This window comes from Sus scrofa, chromosome 6 (assembly GCF_054392235.1).
Source record: "Sus scrofa isolate SSC_HxYL_T2T_F1_AM1 chromosome 6, Sscrofa_HxYL_maternal_Yorkshire_Landrace_v2.0, whole genome shotgun sequence".
NCBI lineage: Eukaryota > Metazoa > Chordata > Mammalia > Artiodactyla > Suidae > Sus > Sus scrofa.
Genome location: NC_139388.1, coordinates 151,263,633 through 151,283,865, shown reverse-complemented (window position 1 = coordinate 151,283,865; position 20,233 = coordinate 151,263,633). Strand labels below are relative to the sequence as shown.

Genomic DNA, 20,233 nt, shown 5'->3' with positions numbered 1-20,233 from the left:
TCATTTCCAAACATTCTGAATTTTTTTAAAGCACAGATTATTTGATGTACTGCTGCGTACAGAATGTTAATTCTCAGTACTTTGTAACTACCACTTTTTATTCATTAGTATATTAAAGCTATACCTACCAAATGCACAGTTAACGCAGCGTTGACTGTTCCTACTCAGGGAATTCTTATGGATTCTTTTAAAAAAATTGAATAGATTCTTTCTCTATAGCTGTTGAGACCTTGGATTTTTAGAGGAAAACTCAGCACCTTTCCAGAACTTAGAAAGTATAAGAATATTGCAATTAAGTTATGCTACATACAATAACAACTTTAGAAGTGCTGAATTCTTACAATGCCTTTACTAACGGCATTCTTGTTAACCGTGTAAGAAGGGGAGAAATAGATATTAGATCATCTCTACACTTTTTATGCAGCTCTTATACCAGGTTAGAGAAAATATTTTTTCTTAAAGAAAAACAGGTAACCTACTTCAAGAAATAAAAAATATTTTCTGGAGCTATGATAAAAAACACATTTTGAAGTAACTTATCTAAAACATTTTCATTCATGAGTTATGTTCTTTTGAGTAATTCACTAATATTTACCAATAGAAAAATAAAATTCATTAAATAACGTAGATCCTGTAAAGGTATTGATTCTCAGTCATGAGAAGAAACTCATTATTGTTTCCTTCTTTCACACATTAAACATTGTGTAGCATCTCATATGAGAATAAAAGATATATTTATATTATTTTGGAAATCGAATATTCAACATTTATCTCATATCAATTCAATACATTTGTTCAGTGTAAGTTTTAAAAATCATTGGGTTTTTAATAACTTGTTTTCTTTTTGTAAGCTGTTTTCATTATGCCAAAATACTTAATTCTGTTTCTCAATTAAGTCTTAGGCATTCAATTTTGAAGTGAAATGCTTTGAGGTTTTATTACCTTTCACATTAAACACTTCAGCTTAATTTTGATATCTGATTTGTATTTTTTTTAAAAAAACTGAATTATTCTAAAACGTTGAGGTATTTGATTAATGAGACACGAGCCTGCTGAAGGTAGGTGAATGAGGTCGCAGTTCAGTGGTGGGTACTTGTGTGCAGTAAGTAACGTACCAGTGAAGCTTGAGTGCCACCCTGGGCTAGGCTTGGAAATCTAGTGGACTGTCTTCTGTTCATTGATTTCATGCTGTTAAGTTTTCTTCTGCTTAGGCTTGACTATAGACATACAAAATGCAAATGTCTTCTATGAACTGTAAATATAAAGACATTGCAGTTTAGCATGCTATTACAGAAAAGAGAAAAATAAAAGCTAATGAAATTTTGTTTTCTTGTTTTGTTTTGAGGGTAATCTAGATGATATGCATTAACACAGATACCCATATTCTCTCTCTTTTTTTTTGTCTTTTTAGGGCCGCACTCGCGCACATGGAGGTTCCCAGGCTAGGGGTCAAATCAGAGTTGCAGCCACCGGCCTACACCGCAGCAACAGCAACGCAGGATCTGAGCTGCTTCTGCGACCTACACCATACCCCACGGCAATGCCAGCTCCTTAACCCATGGAGTGAGGCCAGGGATGGAACCTGTGTCCTCATGGATACTGGTCAGATTCGTTTCCGCTGAGCCACGACAGGAACTCCCAGATACCTGTATCACAGAAATTAGCCTATCTTAAATTGTACAATTGAAATATATGTTTTTGTAATGTGCTATGGCAGAATTAATGTCTTCCTACGTAAACATTAATTTTCTTTTATTCTGTTTCCAATAAAAAATATAGGCAAACTCTGTTTCCAACAACAAGAGACTGAAAGAGTAATAATAGAACTGTGTAAAGGCATTAAAATAATATTTTAGAAAAATATTGGTTCCCCTTGTCTTCAGCCACAGGACACTGACATTAAGTAACTTCAAATGATACCACAGAACAGTATTTGCAGTATTGCCTTCTGTAAATTGGTGCATCGCTGATTTTACATTTCCTGACCAGTTTTCTATTTAAAGCTTATTTTTCTACTTTACCTGCTTATTTGAAATTTTCAGATTTCCAAACAAGACCATGGTAATCATCCTTTATTTTCAGGATTTTGTTTGATAGGGATTTGATTTAAGAACTTGTCTTAAGGTTCACTGATTCTGAAAGCAGAGTCTGATGGAAGACATATTGCGGAACTAGACTGTATTTCATTTTAATTAATTTTATGCCTATCGGCAGGTGACAGTTACTCACAAAAGCATATTGTATAATGAGTAAGTGTCTGCATTTAGAAAACACTGAAGACATTTATGGACACTCAAGTCACTTGGGAATGGGAGTGCCTGGACGCTTACTAACTGTACACGAACAGGCAGCTCCAGTTCTGCAGTCTCCTAGCGCACTCGTTTTATTTTTGGCAGTGTAATCCTGAATGCCTTGTGAATCTCTCTTACACGGTATCAATTGCTTATGTGGTGTTTTCTGTCTCATCTGACATCGTATATGTCTTCCTTCATTGCAGATGTTATATACTTTCCACCTAAAATTCTGACAAGTGTTGGGTCTAACATTTCTTTTCACTGCATCTATAAAAATGAGAACAAGATCGTTTCCTCAAAAAAGATTGTTTGGTGGATGAATTTAGCTGAGAAGATTCCTCAAAGTCAGTATGATGTTGTGGGTGACCATGTTAGCAAAGTCACTTTTCCCAATATGAATGCAACCAAACCTCGAGGAAAGTTCACCTATGATGCAGTGTACTGCTGCAATGAGCACGAGTGCCACCATCGCTATGCTGAGTTATATGTGATTGGTAAGAAGCCCTGGTTTTTCTTCATTTCGCTCCATAGGATACATTTCTATGGACTCTATATGTATTAGAGTTGAAGATGTTAAGAAAATCATATTGAGATTTTATTTTCATTAAAAATGTTTTGGTGTCTTTGTTTTATAGTAATATTTTAATGTGTTTTAAATAGATGTCAATATCAATATATCATGTGAAACTGATGGGTACTTAACTAAAATGACTTGCAGATGGTCAACCAATGCAATCCAATCACTTGTGGGAAGCACTTTGCAGTTGAGGTATCATAGGTATGTATTATTTTTGCTGTTTTATTTTTTCTGTGGATAAATATTTTCTGGAAAAATACCACTATAGCCATAGTCTTGTAGATTTATTCCTGCAAGAAGGAGGTAGAATGTACTTAGGAAAGTTTCGAGGGATTAAATTGGTGATTCTTGAAAAACTTCACACACAAAGATTCTAATTTGTTTTGACTTCAGATTATTTTTTCTAATGATCAGTTAATTAAAATTGCATTTTAACTATTGAATGAAATCCAAGAAAAATTAATGGCTATACAATTTAATTTGACTTGGAGGAGGAGGAGATCAAAGATTATACAAGCTTTGTATCATTTGCTGAAGATTTATGTTTTAGAAAAAAGTTGGAGGTAGTGGCCCAGAGATTGTAGGAGATAAATGAATGGCCTTTAGAAGCAGGTAAGATTATTTAAAAAAGAAACAATAAGGATTAAAATATAGCAAAGAGTGAATTGTGCTTTTTTTCCCCGTGTTTTAAAAGTAATTCAAATCTTCCTATAGTATTCTCCTTCTAAGAAGACTTTTATCTAAAGTAATATCTATCTTGATTAGGACAAGATAGATAGATTTTAATTTTTATAACATTCTTTAGCAGTTTTCAAGTGTGTGTACTACTATGAAACACCCTTATCCATTGGTATTCGGACCTTCGATTTACATAACTTGTGCTCACTTATTCTTAAAAATCTAAATTTTCTACTTGAAAAACAAATCTGTTTCCTCAAATATTGTGTTCCAAATTCTATTCCTAATGCTACCAGTCTATTCTTATGTAGTATTAGGAAAAATGGGGCAGTTTCTTTGTTTCTCACATGAGAGTAATAGCTGTCTTCATTTTACCTGGTATGAGTACTTTTAGATGAATAGAGCATTCATGGTATGCCATTTTACTTTTGTAATGTCTTTACTTTCTTTCCATGGCATTTTCACATTAAAAATGGTGTTTGTGGACAACCATAAGCATTTTGCCTCATTTATCTTACTAATATTTATAGAAAAACCATGAAACTAGCTGCATATACTAGGTTGGGTTTTTGGTTTTTGTTTGTTTGTTCGTTTGTTTGTTTTGCTTTTTAGAGCCACACCCATGGCATATGGAGGTTCCCAGGCTAGGCGTCGAATTGGAGCTGTAGCTGTGGGCCTACGCCACAGCTGCAGCAATGCAGGATCCTTAACCCACTGAGCAAGGCCAGGTATTGAACCTGCATCTTCATGGATGCTAGTCAGATTTGGTAACTGCTGAGCCATGACAGGAACTCTGACTTTTTTAAAAACCTCTCTAAGCCTTAATTTTCTTGTTTGTAAAATGGAATGAATATAAGGACTTGCAGAGTTTCTGTGAGAGTTAATGATGTATTTTATTTAATTATAATTAAGTGATGTGATTTCTCTTGAAAAATTCAATAAATGGTTATCGCTCCCATGATGATGATGTGTTTTGTGCAAGGTCTTCGTTCTTATTTTTTATGTGCAGATGACTCCTCGTTCCCTCTCTCTCATTTAACCCCACCTACCACATGTTCTCGAACACACACGACTTTAATTTTGAGGAAATAAGAAGAAAAAGGTGTCCAACAATGGAAAATGAGAGACAGAAAAATATATTTGTTTTCATTTTTTTGGAGCCTCCTTACTCCTATTCCTATGGAAACAGTAACTGCTGCTTTAACCGCTTAAATACCATATTCAAAGCAAATAATGCCAGAAGGGCTATTTCAAAGAAGGGGAGAAATGCTTTGTATTTTCTGAGGTGGAGTGTTGATTGGGATGCAGTGATAAAAAATAATTTTCTTCCTTGAGAACACAAGTGATACACCCGATTATATGATTCATATATAAGCCAAGAACTGGTATTATTTTAATTATATTGCTTTGAACTAGAAATTATTAGGACAGGAGTTCCTTTTGTGGCTCAGTGGGTTACAAACCCGACTAGTGTCCATGAGGACTCAGGTTTGATCCCTGGCCTCACTCAGTGTGTTAAAGATGTGGCATCGCCGTGAGCTGTGGTGTAGGTTACAGATGTAGCTTGGAACCCCAGTTACTGCGGCTGTGGTGTAGGCTGGCAGCTGTAGCTCCATTTCAACCCCTGGTCTGGGAACTTCCTTATGCCACATGTGTACCCCTAAAAAAAATTATTAGGACAGTATCAATTAAGCTATAATTTACTATCAGTTATGTTTTCAATTTGTTGTGGAATTTAATCCTTATTTAAAAGTGTAAGGATTTTACTTTCTTTTCCATTCAGGAATGCCCCATGATCACTTATGATTTCTGTTATAAAAATTCAGTCATTTAGATATAATATTAGGGTAGCTTCCAAAGTATATTAAGGCCTATCTGTAGTTGGATTCTTATCTCCTTATTAGAACAATGTCATTTATTTAACTTGCATCCCTACTTACTATCTAGTAAAATATTTAATAAGAGTTATTTTCTATTTTTATGGAAAGGTCGTGATATAGCTGGGAATTCAAAAATGCCTTTCCATTAAGAATATCTACTTTTATATGGAAAAAAAACTGTCTGTTTTAAACAACAAAGCATAAATCTTAAATATTTTATTGCTTTCATCAATTCTGTATATTAATTGACTGTTTTTTGTATCTTTTAAGGAGTAGCCTCTACTGTTCTGACGTTCCATCTGTGCATCCCATATCTGAACCCAAAGATTGCCAGTTGCAGAGAGATGGTTTTTATGAATGCATATTTCAGCCAATATTTCTGCTATCTGGCTATACAATGTGGATTAGAATAAATCACCCGTTGGGTTCACTTGATTCTCCACCAACATGTGTCATTCCTGATTCCGTGGGTATGTCAAAAATTACGTGTGTGTCTTCATTTTTATTAGCAGATTTGGATTCAAATTGATTCAGAGTAACTGTTGAATTTTACTGTTTTCTGATCATGCTAGGATTAAATTATTTTTTCCTATTTACACAGGACTGAAAAGATAATCAGCCTTAGAAAATTTTACAGTTTTATTTTAAGTTACTTATAGCACAATTTTTTAGCAATAGGAATATTTTCAGCCTGCAATGTAATGAATTATATTGGTCACCGGAAATGAAATCTGGTAGTCATATTATCCTAGATAATAACCATAGTATATTTTTCTCCCAATGTATTTATTATGAAACATTCTGTGTTTTCAATCTAAAAGTTTAATTTGGATATTCCAATGGTTTTTTTCTGATGGTAATCTGAGTAGTCATAATCCAAGGCTTTAATTTGTAAGGCTGTGTAGGAAGCAGGAGTCAAAATAACCAAAGTGAAAATAGACAAGGATGATAACATCCATCATAGTATTTTAAACATCCTTTTTAAGAGATATTTTTATTTCAAAGACTAAGAGAGCCCTTGGAAATTTGGTGTATCATTCTAAGTATCCTTATGAAATCTTTGAGAACTGACCCATTTGTGATTGTGTGGCAAAGGTGGAAGAGTGTCTTTTGATGCTAGATACTATTTTGTTGGGGAATTGCACCAAAATTAATATTTGATTCATTGTATTTTCAAATATTTAGTATGCATCTGATTCAAACCTACATTTTATTAAATACAGGGTAAAGGTTTTATAATTAAAACAATTTTTTTCAACGTGAAGTCCCAGTTAATTGATTTGCCCTCTCACTGTCACCCTCCATTTAGTTTGGTTCCATTCGAAGTGATTTTACTGTAAGCAGTACTTCTCTGATACTAAATATCCTAGGATAATAAAGAAACCTTCTACCCCACCACCCCACAAACGTGCGCAGATACGTCCTCACATGTGGTATATGACTCCTACAACATGGATTCAGTTCTACACCTGAATGCATTTTTTAAAATGATTTTTATTTTTTTTCCATTATAGCTGGTTTACAGTGTTCTGTCAATTTTCTACTGTACATCAAGGTGACCCAGTCACATGTGCACATACACATTCTTTTTTTGCACATTATCATCCTGCATCATAAGTGACTAGAGTTCCCAGTGCTATACAGCAGGATCTCATTGCTTATCCATTCCATTCCAAAGGAAATAGTTTGCATCTATTAATCCCAGATTCCAAGTCCCTCTCAGTCCCTCCCTCTTAGCAACCACAAGTCTGTTCTCCATGTCCATGATTTTCTTTTCTGTGGAAAGGTTCATTTGAGCCATATATTAGATTCCAGATATAAGTGATATCACATGGTATTTGTCTTTCTCTTCCTGACTTACTTCATTTAGTATGAGCATCTCTAGTTCCATCCATGTTGTTGCACATGGCATTATTTTGTTCCTTTTTATGGCTGAGTAGTATTCCATTGTATATATATACCACATCTTCTTAATCCATTCATCTGTAGGTTGTTTCCATGTCTTGGTTATTGTAAATAGTGCTGCAGTGACCATACGGGCACATCTGTATTTTTCAAGGAAAGTTTTGTCTGGATATATGCTCAAGAGTGGGATTGCTGGGTCATATGGTAGCTCTATATATAGTTTTCTAAGGTACCTCCATACTGTTCTCCATAGTGGCTGTACCAGTTTACATTCCCACCAACAGTGCAGGATGGTTCTCTTTTCTTCACACCCTCTCCAGCATTTGTTATTTGTGGACTTTAATGATGACTTTTCTGACTGGTGTGAGGTCGTACCTCACAAGACACCATCAAACTCCTAAAAGAGAACAGAGGCAAACATTCTCTGACATCAGCCTTACAAATATTTTCTTAGGTCAGTCTCCCAAGGCAACAGAAATAAAAGCAAAAATAAACAAGCGGGACCTAATCAAACTGAAAAGCTTTTGCACAGCAAAGGAAGTCATAAAAAAAAAAAAAAAAGACAACCTACAGAATGGGAGAAAATAGTTTCAAACGGTGGAACTGACAAAGGCTTAATCTCTAAAATATACAAACAACTTATACCACTCAACAGCAAAAAACCCCAACAACCCAATTGAAAAATGGGCAAAAGACCTGAATTAGACATTTGTACAAAGAAGATATAGATGGCCAATAAAACATGAAAAAAATGCTCAACATCAACTGATTATTAGAAAAATGCAAATCAAAAACTGAACACATTTTGATGGGTTTTTTTTTCAGTATAACATCAGGCATTTTAATTGGTCTTATATTGCTAACTAGGTACTAGAGAACTGTGGAAATCCAACTTTGGGATCCAAATGCCAGCTCTATCTATTACTAGATTTGTAAACTTGGGGTAGTCACAGAAGTGCTCTGTGACTACTTTACCACCTATTAAATGTGGAAAGCTCCTCATACCTCCCTAATGTGGGTATTATGGGGAACACCAACCACTGTACATCAAAGCATTCTTTCTACAAACTAGATATTCAGGGAATATATCCATGTGATGTCCATACAGTTCAGTCCTTTGCAACCACACATTTAATGTCATAGGCTATCTTAAACACTCATACTTCCTTTTCTGAGAAGGAATAATCTTCTCAAGATGTGAAATGTATGTCATCTTACTGGTTGGGGAAGAATAGCTTTTTGGCCCGTCAAGAGTTGAAAAAGCATGAGGAACTGTATAGTAATGAAAAAGTTTAGCTGTTTTTGTCATTAACACTCTAAAGAAGTGTTGTTGATGAAGTCTGGATCTTCAGAGGTGCACACTGTTGTGTTTGGGCTTTGAGATGTTAGTTCCCAGTTACATTGAGTTTACATATCATCTTCTACTATTTTTTAAATCTCTTGCCATATTGGTCATCTTTGCCTCTATTTCTGCCCTTTAAAAAGCTTATTTTCCTTAGATTGTAGAGAATCAATTCTTTACTCTGCAATAATGCCTCTGACCTTGACCTAAAATACTTGATAATAGACAGCAGAAGAGTTTAAAACTCACACATGCGGAAGTGGATGCAATGTATAGTTTTTTGCCTTTAATGAAAGCTCTATGCAAAACAGAGTTTGCTATTGACATTCCTCATGTGTTCAGTATGTTGTTTTTGCACACAGAGACAATAGCTCCATTTCTAATCAGGTCTTACTTTTAATGTGCAGAGTGACTTGGCAATGTATTGATCTTTTTTCAATCAACCTCTTTGCAAAATAGAGATAATCCCTTTCTTATGTATCACATAAAGTTGTAGGGGATCAAATGAGATAATGAATGAGAAAGTTTTGAGAAAAAGGTGTTGCTTTATAAATAGAAGTTATAAAAGATTGTAACACCAAGATCAAGTTTTCAAAATATTGTTACTATTCAAATTACTGTTATGTAATACTTCAAAAAAATTTTCTAGTGAAACCGCTGCCTCCATCCAGTGTGAAAGCAGAAATTACTGCAAAAATTGGATTACTGAAAATATCTTGGGAGAAGCCAGTCTTCCCAGAGAATAATCTTCAGTTCCAGATTCGCTATGGTTTAAGTGGAAAAGAAGTACAGTGGAAGGTACCTTTTACCTGGAAATTTCTTCAGCTTGCCTCACTACTAAATATTTATTTCCTGTAACTGTCTTTTATTGCATATGATTTGTTTTATTGGCTTCAAAGCATATCCTCCTCTATTCTGTCGCTCTTCCTGTTAAATAGATTGATCTAATTCTAACCCCTTTAAGGAATGAAATTTCCTAAAATTTATCATTTCCCAAAGTGTGTTTTATAGAACATTGATTTCATAAAATTGTTCTTAAAAAAGATTACATGGGTAAATAAAGTTTAGGAAACCCTACATCACTGTATGTCCACAGTGTAGAATCATCTTATATACTAAAGGTTTGGAGAAGCCCTGAATTAAAGAAACATTTGTGACTTTGTTTCATCCTATGTTCCTCAAACTTATTTTACCAAAGAACCTTTTCTCCTCTAACCATATTCTTTAGGGCGTATGTGTTCCTTTGCATACATTTTGGAAGAAGCTGCTTTTATCAATCAGAATCATACCTATAGTTGCAAGCATATGTATGATGACTTGCTGTGTCATTTTTCTGATGGCAGTCTGCAAAGACTTACAAATAGCAGAAACTCTTAATTATGTCATTAGATCATAATGACTTCAGCTGAAATGAATGTGACAGTTTACTTGCTTATAGAGGAGACTATCGAGAGATTCTCTACAGCAGGCCCTGTCTAACCACAGGTTAAAATTGTTAAAAGTCTTTGTGGATAGAGGATTAGTGGACAGGGATTAGCAATGGGGTTAAGAGAAATGATTGGGAAGTGACACATTGCAGTGAGCCAGTCCAAATCTTGTCATGAAATGGAAATAACAAGATGACTAAATGGGGGAAAAATGTAATTGTAATGTATACATGTAAGGATAACCTGACCCCCTTGCTGTACAGTGGGAAAATAAAAAAAATATTAAAAAAAAAAAGATGACTAAGGCAATCCCTATCTTGAAGGAGCTCACATTTCAAGCCTAATAAGAGTATCTCTAAAGCCAGAAAACACAAAGTCAGTTCTCTCTTAGTTTGGAGTAGTGTTAGAGTTTAAAAGAAAATGCACTTCAGGGCCCTTTAGCTGCATGTGTTAGTAATAATCTAATGCTTTGACTTATTTTACAGATCTATGAGGTATATGACACAAAGTTAAAATCCACCAGTCTCCCGGTGCCAGACCTGTGTGCAGTCTATGCTGTCCAGGTGCGCTGTAAGAGGCTAGATGGACTGGGCTATTGGAGTAATTGGAGTACTCCAGCCTACACAGTTGTCACGGATGTAAAAGGTCTGTAGAGATTTTATGAATGTGTCTTAAAAATGCATCAATGGAGTTCCTGTTGTGGTGCAGCAGAAATGAATCCGACTAGGAACCATGAGGTTGTGGGTTTGATCCCTGGCCTCACTCGGTGGGTTAAAGATCCAGTGTTGCTGTGAGCTGTGGTGTAGGTCACAGATGTGGCTCAGATCTGGCGTTGCTGTGGCTGAGGCGTAGGCCGGCAGCTGTAGCTCTGATTAGACCCCTAGCCTGGGAACCTCCATGTGCTGCAGGTGTGACCCTAAAAAGCAAAAAAAAAAAAAAAAAAAAGCATAAATGGAGCTCCTGTTGTGGCTCAGTGGGTTAAGGACCTGACGTTGTCTCCTCGAGGATATGAGTTCGATCCCTGGCCTCACTCAATGGGTTAAGGATCCGGTGTTGCTGTGGCTGTGGCATAGGCCACAGCTGCAGCTCTGATTTGATCCTTGGCCCGGGAACCTCCATGTGCTGCAGGTGTGGCCATAAAGAAAAAATGAAAAGAAAACAAAAGAAAAGAAAAAATGCATACATTTCTGCTTCAAATGTGGCTGAAAAATAATCCTTCCAAGAACACATGTACAACTTGGGCTCCTTGTCATTTTGCAGTTCCTATCAGAGGACCTGAATTTTGGAGAATAATTAATGAAGATGCCACTAAAAAAGAGAGGAATATCACTCTGCTCTGGAAGGTATTTCTGATTTTTATGTTATTCTTAAATTTTACTTCTATACTCTCAAGAGATTTGCGTCATTGTAAAATGAAGTCATTTCTGGACTCTGCCATCTCATCTTTATTTCAGTTCAGAGATGTGATTCCCCAGAGGTAGGATGTACAGTGGAGGAAGCACTGGCCTGGAGTTTGGAGACTTGAACTGTATTCTCAGCTTCACATGTTATAGTTGTATCAGTGCTGAGCTGACAGTCATTTAGACGCTTTAGCTTCAGTTTCCTCGTCTGTATCAACATAAGATTGGACTAGATGATATCTAGTGTGCCTTCAAGTCCCAAAATTCTACTTATCTTTAATCCTAAATAAAGTAAATGTCGCTTCCCTCCGAACCTCAGGGACATTAAGAGTATTCTTTTTGTGTGATGGCAAAGACGCAATGGATATTTCTAAAAACAAGGAATATACAGCTTAGCAATTTTCAAAGCATTCTCCTTCCCAGATGAATCGATTTCTATCCCAAGTGAATGTGTTTTTGGGGTCAGAATTTTGGGGAGACACAAACATTCAGTCTATAACAAATATCATTTGTCATTAGGGAAATACAAATTCAAACAACAATGAGATACCACTACACACTTATTAGAATGGTTAAAATCCAAAAAGAAAAAAAAAATTGGTGATAAATTGCTGGCGAGGATATGAAACAACAGGAACTTTCATTTTTTGCTGGTGGGAATGCAAAATGGTACAGCCACTTAGGGATATAGTTTGATAGCTTCTTTCAAAAAACAATGGTGCTTTCACAAAATGGAATATTATTCAGAGATTAAAAGCTTGCTTTAAAGCTACAATAAGATATGGATGAGTCTTCATAGTTCTTTTTTTTTAGGGCTGCACCCATGTCATATGGAAGTGCTCAAGCTAGGGGTCGAATTGGAGATGTAGCCGCTGGCCTACACCATAGCCACAGCAATGCAGGATTCGAGCCTCATCTGTGACCTACACCACAGCTCATAGCAATGTTGGATCCTTGGCCCACTGAATGAGGCCAGGGATCCAACCTGCGTCCTCATGGATGCTAGTCAGATTTGTTTCCACTGAGCCATGATGGGAACTCCAAAGATATGGATGAATCTTAAATTAATGTTGCTAAATTCTAGAAGACTTCCTAGAGGGCTACATTGTTTCCATTTATATAACATTCAAGAAAAGGCATTAACCATAGAGACAACAGAGAAAGCAGCAGTTTCCAGGAGTTTAGTTGATAGGGAAAGGTTTGTGTAGGTGAAGAGCAGAGGAATTTTTATGATGGTAGAAGTATTATGTATAATATTTTCCTGGTGAATATATAGCACTACGCGTTTGCCAAAACTCATAAAACTTTACAGCACAAAGAGGAAACCTTAAGCATGCAAATTAAAGATAAACCGTTAGGAGGTTGGAGGATCCCAGGAAGGAATCCAGATGACAAGAGAATCTAACTCTATAGCAAGTGTATGCAACAACCTTTCTGAAGGAGGTGGGAGAAGAAGGTGCAGGTCTAAATCATCTTGTTAATGAGTAGATTCTAAAGCCAGGAGAAACTACATAACTACTGTGTTCTAGTTAAAGTTCTTTCGTACACAAGGTATGGGTTAGCAACTCTTGTATCAGTAAATGCAAACTGGAATTGAACGAAGTATTGGATATGTGGATGATGGGTGTGTGGATGCTGAGTATATGTTGTGAGCCACACGGGAAGTCCTGGATGATGGATACATGGATGATGGACGGCAAGGAGGACCCAGGTTGTTCACTATTGAATAGGTTACAGACAAGCAAGGAGAAGACTGCAGTGATTCATGTAATAAAGCATTGGAGACATCAGAATGAACTCAAGGTAGCTTAATATGAATATAGATGGATTTGTTTGGAAATTTTCATAGTGTATAAACAAATAGAGTACACACCTGCATTTCCTTGATCTGTAAGCTGAAAAAGCCCTACTCCCATAGGAAGGAGCATTCCCAGATTTGTTTCTAATACTGCTCTCCAATAAAAGGAACTAGGGCTTTTGAGAAAATGCTTGGTTATAGGGCTGGGGCAGGAAATACACAAGATGAGCCTTGAGTAACTTGTAGTATTAGAAAGTAAGGAAGTTTAGCATCATTTTTACTCAATGGTTACAAAAGTAATTATTTGTATGTGGAAACTGACGTAGATTTTTTAAAAACAAAATATAAAAATTGCATGATCTTTTGCACATTTATTTCTTTCAGTAGCTGCTAGTATCTCACTTACCACGTACCTAGGTTATTTCAAGTCCCGTAGGGATATATTTTTAGGTGTTTGTATTTATTTTTCTCAATTTCTTTCTCTCTCTCTCTCTTTTTTTTTTTTTTTGATAGAAAATGTCTCATTGACAGCTCAGAGCTTTTATATATATATATATAACGTATGTGTTTTATATATAGATATATATATACACACACAAATGTTTTTTATATATAAAACATTTCTGCCTTCTTCCAGTGTGAGTGGGTCCAGCAGCTCCTTCCTGCAGGGGGCAGGGGAGAGGATTATGGGGCACTGCCTATTTTCCCTTAGGCACCAATACAAAATAATTGAGAACCAGTGTTCTAGTTCATTGTATACACACAAACTTTCTCTGGGTTTACAGGGGATTGATAGCACTTAAATCTTAACTGGAAATAGATGAAAGTGATTGGGGGATTGGCTATATTGTTATCTTCTGAAGAATGAAAGAATAGAATTGGACTAATTATGTATTATACACTGGAATCGTCAGTGACCTGGTATGATTTTTTAAACTATAGGACAGCAATTATGGTGTGCCCTCAACATTGACCTGAGAGCCTCTGTTACTTGAAGTGGCAGCATATCGGGGAAGAAAAAAATGAATGACAGATCCTTCCTAGGATTAGTAGGAGTCATGATTAATACCCATGCAGCTCTTTCTCGTTTTACAGAACCAGAATAACAGGGTTATTCAACGTTTTTGTTTTTTAGATGAAGAAACTCTCAACTCCCTGCCAGTCTTTCTTTTCTCTAGAATTAGAGTGAAACTTCCTGGTAGAAACGTGTCCTGTTTATATCTGTACTTCTTTATCTTCAAATGATTTATTCTCTGAGTCTTAAGAGAAAAGATAAAAGGGGGAAGGTATTAGTTTGGCATGCCCCACACCCACCCACCCAGCTTCAGGGAGATGATGGTCAGAGCGGCCAAAGCTCAGTCCTGGATTCTGCAACGCTTGCTCTGACTTGACTCCTGCCTACCAAGGGGAAATGTGTAATAAGTTATATGAGCTCTGTTGGTATAACAAGCACTGTAGCTCTTAAACTAATTATGTTTACTACAGCCTCTGATGAAAAATGACTCATTGTGCAGCGTGAGAAGTTATGTGGTGAAACATCATACTTCCCGCCATGGAACATGGTCAGAAGATGTGGGAAACCACACTAAACTCACTTTCCTTTGGACAGAGCAAGCACATTCTGTTACAGTTCTGGCCGTCAATTCAATTGGTGCTTCTTCCGCAAATTTTAATTTAACATTCTCATGGCCCATGAGCAAAGGTAAGAAAAGGTACAGGGTAGTAAACTGTGCTCTTTTTAATAGCTAATCTTTGGAAACCCCTCTCAATCTAAATGAGCTTCCGAGAAGCCTCTGATTCTCTGTGTCGGAAAGTCTCTCTTTCACTTTTTATCTCTTCTTTGTGCAAAAAATAACATAACGGGTTTTATTCTGATTATGTAATATGGGCCTTAGTTTTTTATGTGGTAGAACATTGTTGAAATCATATTATAATAAAGGACGTATTCTACTAAATATAATACTTAAACTTTGGAGCAGTGGAGGTTGTAGGTAAATCAGTATCTTTCTCTCACTCTCCACCTAGATATTTGTACGTATGTTTGTGTGTATGTATGAATGTATATACATACGTATAGATAAAATTTTGTGAAATAAGTAATGTACATGTGCCATATATATTATGTATATATGTTATAGTATTACATGTAATTATATGGATGCAAGACTTGAAAATAACCTGTATTTCATTTAATATGACATTTTGGATGGATCAGAAAATTGAGAACCACTTTCAATAGGAGTTTCTATTCTCAACTATATATTTAAAGTATAATTTTTAATAGAAAGTCCAGATTTCCTATACCTCTATCAATCTCCTGCATGAAGTGTTTGCTTATTGCATTTTTTTTTTTTTTTTTTTTTTGTCTTTTGTCCTTTCAGGGCTGCACCCACGGCATATGGAGGTTTCCAGGCTAGGGGTCTAATCCGAGCTGTAGCCGCTGGCCTATGCCACAGCTACAGCAATGCCAGATCCCAGCCACATCTGCGACCTACACCACAGCTCAGGGCAATGCCGAATCCTTAACCCACTGAGCGAGGCCAGGGATCAAACCCGCAGCCTCATGGTTCCTAGTCAGATTCGTTTCCCCTGCACCGCAATGGGAACTCCTGCTTATTACTTTAATTAGATATGTCCTATCCTTTCTTTAAACTCAGTGCTTTTTATCTTTCTTGCTGTTTTTTATATCTCACCTTATATTATGATGATTTGTGAACATATACTGTAAGCTTCATGTGAGTGCCACAGCACTTGTACAAAGTTTTATACTGAAAATAATTTTCAGTCGACATCTAGAAATATTTACTGTGCTGAGTGCTGGGACTTCCCAACATGAGAAAAACCATGATGGTCTCAGCATTCACAGAGCCCAAGAGATGAGAACAGACGACAAGCAAATAATCTTACGTGTTAGTCCCTGTTTACACACAGACATGAGTTTTCCCAGGAAAGGAATCTCATTTTATGAAAGAAAAGAAAATAGGCGCCTCGCATGTTTTGAGGGTCTGAGAATCAGACTGTGGTATAGGAATCAGGATGTGGTGCAGGAATCAGACTTCCCCAGAGGCCAGGGAAGAGTTCCTCTGAGACAGGAACAGTGTGACCAGAAGGTCTGTGGGTCAGGAGAGGACGTGAAGCAAGACCAGGCTGGTGCTGGTGCAGAAAATGCGGAAACGCCAAAGGGGATGCTGAGGCCTGACCCTCAGGCCCTTGTAGGGTTGTTAGGAGTTTCCTCACCACGTGTGTGGAAGTTCACGGGAGCCTTTTAAATGAGACCCTGTCCAGAGCGTGTTAAAGTGAGCAGACTTGTGCCTTGAAAGCACCATTCCATCCGTGGGAGAGAAGAGTTGGAGGGAATTTAGGATGATTAACAGCCTTGCTCAGTGATACAGCAGCGGAGAACACAGTTTTGACTATATCCAAAAATCCTTTTTTTTTTTTTTTAAATTTTAGATAAAATTTTATTCCTCTTCAATAGCATATAGTCCCACATTTCTCTGCTTATATGACTTGCAATACAAAAATAATTGCCATGTATTATATTTATTTGTGTAAATGTCTACTTTCTCTCCTTTCTCCCTTTTCCCACTAGCATATATGTTCCTAAAGGCAACTAGGATCTTTTCATTAATTTTGACTTTAAAAATAAATTTCCTTCTTTTCCCCTCAGTAAATATCGTGCAGTCACTCAGTGCTTATCCTTTAAACAGCAGTTGTGTGGGTCTTTCCTGGCTGCTCTCACCCAGTGATTACAATCTGATGTATTTTATTCTTGAGTGGAAAATTCTTAATGAAGACCATGAAATTAAATGGCTCAGAATCCCTTCCTCTGTTAAAAAGTATTATATCCACGGTAAGCTCACTGTACCTTAATAAGTTTCTCCTCTGAATTAGTGTGATGCTGCAGATTATCAATTTACATAGCATAGTTAATGAAAATTTCAAAAACAGATGATAGAGCTTACTGATTATAATTTGTCACTATCGCATTTATTCTATTTCATTTGATCATTTTTCATTTAACTATTTTACATAGTTGTAATCATATCACTTATAATGTTTCTTCAGATTTGTTCCTTCGATAGCATGTTTCTATTTTGTCCCCACTTCTTTAACTAGTTTTTGAATGATTATGTAGTGTTTTATTCCAGAACATACTTAAACCATTTATTTGAGAACATTTATGTTGCTTTCAGCTTAACTTTAAAAAAAAAAATCATTTGTAATGGCTTTCGATATCTATTACCGAATCGTTTTCCCAAATGTGTACCCTAGCAATGATTGGAAGAACCAGGCTGAAGTTCTGGGGATCTAGAACCTGTTGACATAAGCCAGCAGAATCATCCAAAAGTACACCAGTTACCCCACAAGGTGATTAAAATCTAAACTATAAGTGCACAATACACTCTCCAAGTCCAAGTTTAAGCAGGGAAGCTAAGGATTGCCATGATCTTATTTATATCATCCCAAAGCTCATACTTTTATTTCATTCCAAAGACCCTAGAATTTAGCATCAGGATAAATAGAAACAAATTATTGATAGAGAATTAAATTATTGATAGAGAATTAAATCTAGTTCATGACTGTTGTTCAGGTGTTTACTCTCTGCGCTTCAGAGAGATTTATCTCTTGTGGAGTAACCTTTGCTTATTATGAGCATTTGTGAACACGATAGATCCATTTTGAACTTGGCTTTGGAGACGGTCATCCTCCATAGATCTAGGCGCCTGGATATGTAAGGGGATTCCTGGTCCCCACCCCCATTTTCTTTGCATAGGATTTCATAAGACTTAGTCTCCCAGCTGCTTTGCATGGGGAAGCTAACTAAACTAAATTCCTACCAAAAGGGAATAGTGCTGGCTTTGGCGATGTGAGAAAGGAGGTAGAGTGTATTGCCTGGAAAAGGGAAATAAAACAACTCATATTCCCTGAGTTTAAACGAACTGGCTATCACTGGAACACGCCTTTGAAAAAGTGCAATCTTCTATTTCTGGATAAGATTTTAATTAATTAATTAATTAATTTTTGTATTTTTAGGGCCTCACCCACGACATATGGAGTTTCCCAGGCTAGGGGTCCAATCAGAGCTGTAGACGCCAGCCTATGCTAGAGCCACAGCAACGCCAGATCCGAGCCATGTCTGCGACCTACGCCACAGCTCACAGCAATGGTGGGTCCTTAACCCACTGAGTGAGTCCAGGGATTGAACCTGCATCCTCGTGGATGCCAGTCAGGTTCGATGTGGAGCCACGACAGGAACTCCTATTTCTGGGTAAGATTTTAAAACATGATTTGAAAAATTATGGATGTTACTAGGTGAATTTGGAGTGCTGAGATTATCTTTGAAACTGGCTGATTATTAGTTTCAATCCACAAATAACAATATCAGTTTTCAATCTACCAGTTTCAATCCATAAACTGTCAGTTTTATATCCATGGAAATATCATGGATATTTTTTTTTTACCTTGAATTTCCTCAATTCAGTAGAAATGACTCTTCAAAATGTTTTTTCTCTTCAGATCATTTTATTCCTATTGAGAAATATCAATTCAGTCTTTACCCCATATTCATGGAAGGAGTGGGGAAACCGAAGATAATTAACAGTTTCACCCAAGGTAAAAATATTTACTTTTAGTTTCGTTTTACACAAGTGTGTGGGTTCCTCCTTAGTTAGCAGTAGTTCTGCCATCTGATTATTCTCTTTCTGATGGAATCAGGGGAGAGTCCAGAGTCTTATGTAGATGTGTCACGGGTGATTGCGGTAAGGCTACATGGTTCCATGGTGGTTGTAAGAAGAATAATCAGGCAGGGTATTGTATTCTTGTACTGGTAAGTAAAGTCTTCAGTCTCAAATTGGGTAAAAAGTTGATGGGAACAAAATAAAGGGGAATGACCAGCTATACAATAAAATATATCATCATAAAAATTAATTTGGAAAATATTAATTTTCTGTACAATTAACATAAATGCATCTACCCCCCAGTGTTTCGACTCATATATTTTTTTTTTTTTTGGTCTTTTTTTGTCTTTGTTGTTGTTATTGTTGTTGCTATTTCTTGGGCCGCTCCCGCGGCATATGGAGGTTCCCAGGCTAGGGGTCGAATCAGAGCTGTAGCCACTGGCCTACCCCAGAGCCACAGCAACGCGGGATCCGAGCCGCGTCTGCAACCTACACCACAGCTCACGGCAATGCCGGATCGTTAACCCACTGAGCAAGGGCAGGGACCGAACCCGCAACCTCATGGTTCCTAGTCGGATTCGTTAACCACTGCGCCACAACAGGAACTCCCCTCGACTCATATTTTTGAATCTTTAAATTTTAATCATCTTCTAGAGGAATTAAAAAAATAAAACTGGAGAGTTATAGAAAAACATTCACTGGTGTCATATTTCTGATTCATCTTACTGTACTTGGAGTGGGAACCATTTGCTTTTGCTATTATATTTCAAAATCATTTTCAAATCCAAGAAAACCAATAATGAAATTTCAAGAGAGAAATATTTTATCTGGTTTTGTAATTAAAATAATTGTAAGAATCCATCCCTGGTTCAACAAATATATACTGAGCCCTGTGCTAAGCACTAGGGACTGAACAGTGAACATCAGTCTGTACCCTAAATGGAGCTTAAACTCCAGGCAGTAAATAAATCATGTGTAACATAATATCAGATAGAAATAAGTGCATGAAGCAAAATAAAAAAATGACGGGATCGAGTTCAAATGTGGTACTTCAGTAAGGATGGCCAAAAATGGTCTTTTTCTCTATGAAGCTGCTATTTGAGTAAAGTCCCTCAGGAACAAAGGGGAGGAGCATCAGCAAAGGGATAGCAAGTGCAAAGGCCCTGAGGAGTGCGCATGCTTGGTGGTGCAGGAAACAGCAAGGAAGTCCGTGTGTCTGGAGTGAGCGAGTTAGAGATTGGTGGGTGTTGT

The 20,233-nt window shown here is 36.7% G+C and overlaps 1 protein-coding gene across 2 annotated transcripts in view; it reads left to right on the top strand.

The window, feature by feature from the left end:
* The window catches only part of LEPR (leptin receptor), a 94,173-nt gene that overhangs the window by 55,099 nt on the left and 18,841 nt on the right, over nucleotides 1–20,233 (top strand). For both annotated transcript variants that reach the window (XM_021093487.2, NM_001024587.1), the window contains 9 exon segments: nucleotides 2,498–2,788; nucleotides 2,955–3,072; nucleotides 5,700–5,899; nucleotides 9,326–9,474; nucleotides 10,589–10,748; nucleotides 11,364–11,446; nucleotides 14,787–15,003; nucleotides 16,972–17,154; nucleotides 18,822–18,917. In XM_021093487.2, coding sequence (XP_020949146.1) covers nucleotides 2,498–2,788; nucleotides 2,955–3,072; nucleotides 5,700–5,899; nucleotides 9,326–9,474; nucleotides 10,589–10,748; nucleotides 11,364–11,446; nucleotides 14,787–15,003; nucleotides 16,972–17,154; nucleotides 18,822–18,917 — 1,497 coding nt within the window.